The sequence below is a fragment of the Papaver somniferum genome, chromosome 6 (genome assembly GCF_003573695.1).
Source record: "Papaver somniferum cultivar HN1 chromosome 6, ASM357369v1, whole genome shotgun sequence".
Lineage (NCBI taxonomy): Eukaryota > Viridiplantae > Streptophyta > Magnoliopsida > Ranunculales > Papaveraceae > Papaver > Papaver somniferum.
Window position 1 is genome coordinate 144,866,367 of NC_039363.1, and position 4,720 is coordinate 144,871,086.

Genomic DNA, 4,720 nt, shown 5'->3' on the forward strand with positions numbered 1-4,720 from the left:
ACTGTACTAGGTTCCGGGATTTTTTTGCATTTGCGGTTTTTTCTTTAATAAAATTATGGTGTCTTGTGGTATTTCCCTTTTCACGCTAAATTGTTTATTTTCATAATATAAATTTCACAAATAGTGCGTAATCAACCTAGATAGTCTTCGAGCCCTTAGTTATTGAGATCTTACGAGACTTGTTCTTGTTGAATTCGTATCTTGAAAGATAGTTTACAAGTCTCGTACTTGTTGGATTTCAGATGTTGTGCAATTCAGATACATAGTAGGATTGATCTTGGATATTAATTTTTGAGATGGTCAAACAACTCTTGTACACAATCAGGTATAAGGACTGTTTGGTCTCTACATATTGGTTACGCAAGAGAAAATAGAGAAACTCTACATACAATCTTATACATGGGTATTTTACTGTTGACCTACTTGGTGATTGTATTAGATTTGTTCATATAGGTTTCCTAACAAAAAAGTTGGTAGTATACTTAGTACCCTTTCCTTTTCAAAAATGACAAAGATCATTTTCTAGACTTATCCCTTTGTGTTTAAGCATGTTTAATGAAGACAAAAATTTATGAAAGTTAGCCTATAATATGAAACTAACCTTTGGAGGGATATTCTTCTTCCAATATTTTTTTTGATAGTACGAATCTCCCTCCTCCTATAGCTGCAAATCATAACACTTATGCAAAGTGAAACAATCAAGGATGTCCATTGCATCTTCGTTTAACCCATGAGCAGGCCCCAACTCATTACCATAAGTCATATTCTAATACTCACTGGCTAATTAGAGGATCCTTCATGACACCTATTGGTGTTGATATACCTCTATGAATGCAACAATTTTCAGGGAGCTATTGATGCTTTTAGAGTTGTGAAATCCTGTCACATTCACCGTATTTGGTTTAAATATAATTCGATGAATGTTATCCTACCTATTTCAGACACGTGTTTGGTGCCTTGCAGAATTTTAACACATTAGGAGAATTGGATGCGGTATCTAAAAGAGACGAAGTTCATTTATCAGGAAAATAATGCTTGTGTAGATGTCCTAGCCATATTTGGTGCAACGATAATTGGGCATGTTGGTAAATTATCCGCCAGCTACAATTTATGATGTCATTGGAAATGACAGAGATGTATTTCTCACATTGAATTCGTATTAAATACAAAAAATTTATAGCATCCAGGTTCATTCAGATCTACAAAATTATGACAAAATTCCCCTTTGTTTTAGGAGCATTTCTTATTGAAAAGACGAAAATTTGATTAATTGGTCGGAGTTATTCTGGATTATACTGTCATTATTCTCTACTACACAAATAATAGGATATCTTTAAGATTTATGACTTTTTCTCTTTGCGATTTACTTATAAGTAATATTTTTATGCGTATTAACTTCAATTATCTTGTATTTTGATGATGTTTTAAAATTCTTATAAGCGATCATGTAATCATTATTTGGATTATTTCGATTTGAAAAAATTGAAACACGATGATTGTAGAAAAATAAATAAATGGTGTGACTCACATTTTAAACATTTTCTGGTCATAACTCCACAATATATGCAGCCAAATGTGATTTTAATTTACTCTCCTTGATTACTCTCCCTAATAAGCTCATAGTTTAAAGTTCTTTCTATCTAATTATTCTTTTCTTATCGCATGTTACACATATATTGGTGATTTGTTTTGGCATTAGAAGTGTGTGGGCATTCTAGTTAAAATCAACCATCCTACACCGATCACATGAATTGCACAATCATCTACACATATGTAGAGTGTTTTTGAGCTTGGTACTGCAAAATCGCCGTGTGACCAACTTGTAACTATACGGATTCGGACAGACCTGACTGTTGAACATTGTTTTCAACATCTAAAAAAACCTGCATAACAATTTTGATTTTGTCGTCTATACAAGATTGGACCATGAACAAACAAAACGCACGGTCCGTAAACTTGGACTAAAACTAAAGACACGACTCAGTCCTATGCATCTCCCGATTCCCTTATATTCTGCTCATTTATTTAGGTTATTTTGTAATTAAATAACAAGTTTAATGTCTTTTAGACAACCGAATAGCCTTTGTCATTTAAAACAAGAATGAAAAATCTTTTTCCTGATTCAGTTTCCCCCTTCTCCTGCCTGATCCTCAACCCCCACCCCCTCCTCTCTACTTTTTTTATCTCTCTACCTCTCTCTATTGTTCTGTCCGTCTGTCTCGGTTTCCTTCTTCCTTATTACAAATTTCGCCAGAACAAGAGAGAAGAATAGAGAATCTTGAAACCAAAAGGACTAGTCCTTTTCCTCTGTTTCAAAAAATAAATACATTAATGGAAGATTATATGAGGAAACTAGCACTATGGCATACTAAAACATTCAAACCCATTATGACCCACGACGAATTAGAACCAATCATGGCTAAGTTGGGTTTTGTAGGTCTTTCTGTGCATAGCTCGGCATCATCGTCACCGGTAGCTACTTCAATTTCTGTTTCTCCTTCTTCTTCGTATAATAATATTAGTTGGAAAGAATATTACTTTACAGCAGGAGGGAGTAGAAATCCATGGGTAACAGAGCCATTACCTCGTCCTAAATTACCATATCCAAGAATTGATGGTCTTCATCATAAAACATATGGGGCATTTTGTGATGCAGTTGCTTTTTACATCGGAAAATCTAATCTCGCCGATCATTTCCATGTCAGGTATTTCTTTCTTTCTCTTTTTAGTTTTTACGACTCTACTTTCTTTATTTTCCAGTTGGGAAGTCTTATTATGGTACTTCTCACAGCCTTTTACTTACTCTAGACATAACTTAATACTAGCCGTCGATATCTCATACTATCTGTTTTTAGACTTTTAGATTTTGACACTTGATGGTTTAGATGGGTAGGAGCATGATAAGCTAAAAGGGTCACGGAAATAGCATATTCACGCATTTTTAGCTTTTGATTAGGTTTGAATTTGGTTAACTAGAACTAGAATTTAAACGGGCCAAGGCTCTCTCGTGCTCAGGTGTTACTCTCTCTCTCTTTCCGTTTTCAGTAAAAGTGAAAGTATCACTTTTCTTGAAACACGGACGGTATTTCTTTTGACTTTGCTTATTTGATTAGAGTGTCATTCTTCAAATTTATGGTTCAAGATTCATTCTTGATTGATTATTACACTTATACGTGACACGATCTTGGGTAAGATGAAGAAAATAAATCAATGTTTGTGGGTTTTGGATATTCTATTTTACATCAGCTTGAATGAATATTTAAATGAGAGTGTCCCTAACTCTAATGTTTTTTCTGACTTACTGGTAATGATCCACGAGAAGGCGCCTGCTATAGCGGGTTTACTATTTACAGAAAACAAATAAAATTGCCTCCCCTTTCTGATCCCCTTGCTTTATTTTAATAGCTTCGTATTCATAAAATCAAGGCCGTTTAGTACAAACATTGTCGTTGAAAAATGTCTCCTAGTGATGATTTTTTCAGTTTTTCAAATTTTTTGAATAAGATATAGTATATATTTTCTGAATTCTGACTGTAGTTTAAATAACTTTGTTGTGTTTACGTGGGTTATCATGGAACAACAGGGGGATGCCACTGCATCGAGTTCATGACCGGCCTTTTGATAAGAAATTTCGGTTGATAAGTGATGACGAAGTATTCTATGTTTACAGAGAAGGGACTTTGGATCCAGCAACAGCAGCGACAACTATACTCCCATCTGCTTGCAACTCCAAGATAAACAACAACAACAACATAGGAAATAGTAATAGTAGTGCAATGGATCATCGTCTTGTTTTATTAAAGGATATCAATCATAATATTAAAGGTATCTCATCTCATACTATTGTTTCATAGGAGAAAAATAGAGATATTGAGGAACTGAATTCAGTCTCTATGTTAATAGACAGATGAACTTGTAACATCTATCTATATCTCTCCCTGCCCAATTTTGATACAAACTAGTATTATTTCTTCTTTGTTTAATCTTTACCAGTAATGGAAATTATCAGATATCTTTTGACTGAGCGTTTCAATAACCTGTTTCATTACGTGAAGCTATGTGATAAGAGCCAGATGGTGCATAAAATAGGTCTTGTTTGTAAAACAAAAGAAACCCATTACTGGCAAATGGGTGCACTCGAATACGACTCAGGAACAGGTACAGCCAAGTAATTGACGGTTAACAAGTGCTTCATACCTACGAGACTCAGCTGTCCTCTTGAGAAATAAAGTCTATTTTGAACTTGGTTTTCAAATAGCTGACGACTTTAAACTTTAGGAGAAGACTTTTTAAGCTTGAGCAAGCTCATCACTAGCTAGCCTCCAAATATCATTAGGTCGCATATATGTGCTCAAGGGAAATTTCATTCCTGCTATTCATGGCATTCGACTGCTTTTAATTCATTTCTTGTACATATGGAAGCAATATGATGAAAGATCTCTGTATGTGTTCGTTTTCATCAAAGTAATGCGAGTGAGCAACAACAAAAGACAGATTATTAGGACCCGTTCAAACCAGGAATCATTTTGGAATACTTATGGAAAGACTCGCAATTGCTTTTTTCCTTAAAAATCATTTGAAACTACAGATAGTGCCCACCTTGAAGCTTGAGCTAGCTCATCACAAAGATTCGCTCCTTCTCGATTAAGATGTTGTCTCTTTTTTTATGTTTATATGTATGCCTCTTTTTAAAAGCAAAAGAAAAACCAAAAAAACCAAC

At 34.5% G+C, this 4,720-nt stretch overlaps 1 protein-coding gene across 2 annotated transcripts; it reads left to right on the plus strand.

The window, feature by feature from the left end:
- The first annotated feature begins 2,134 nt into the window (after window positions 1-2,134).
- Window positions 2,135-3,938, plus strand: LOC113286272. 2 transcript variants are annotated; one of them, XM_026534934.1, is made up of 2 exons: window positions 2,135-2,705; window positions 3,584-3,938. In XM_026534934.1, exons 1-2 carry the CDS (start codon window positions 2,332-2,334, stop codon window positions 3,852-3,854), a joined length of 645 nt encoding a protein of 214 aa, XP_026390719.1. In that variant the 5' UTR covers window positions 2,135-2,331; the 3' UTR covers window positions 3,855-3,938. The 2 variants fall into 2 exon arrangements, with proteins under 2 accessions (XP_026390719.1, XP_026390720.1); XM_026534935.1 differs by having other exon boundaries at window positions 3,671-3,938.
- Window positions 3,939-4,720: the final 782 nt, after the last annotated feature.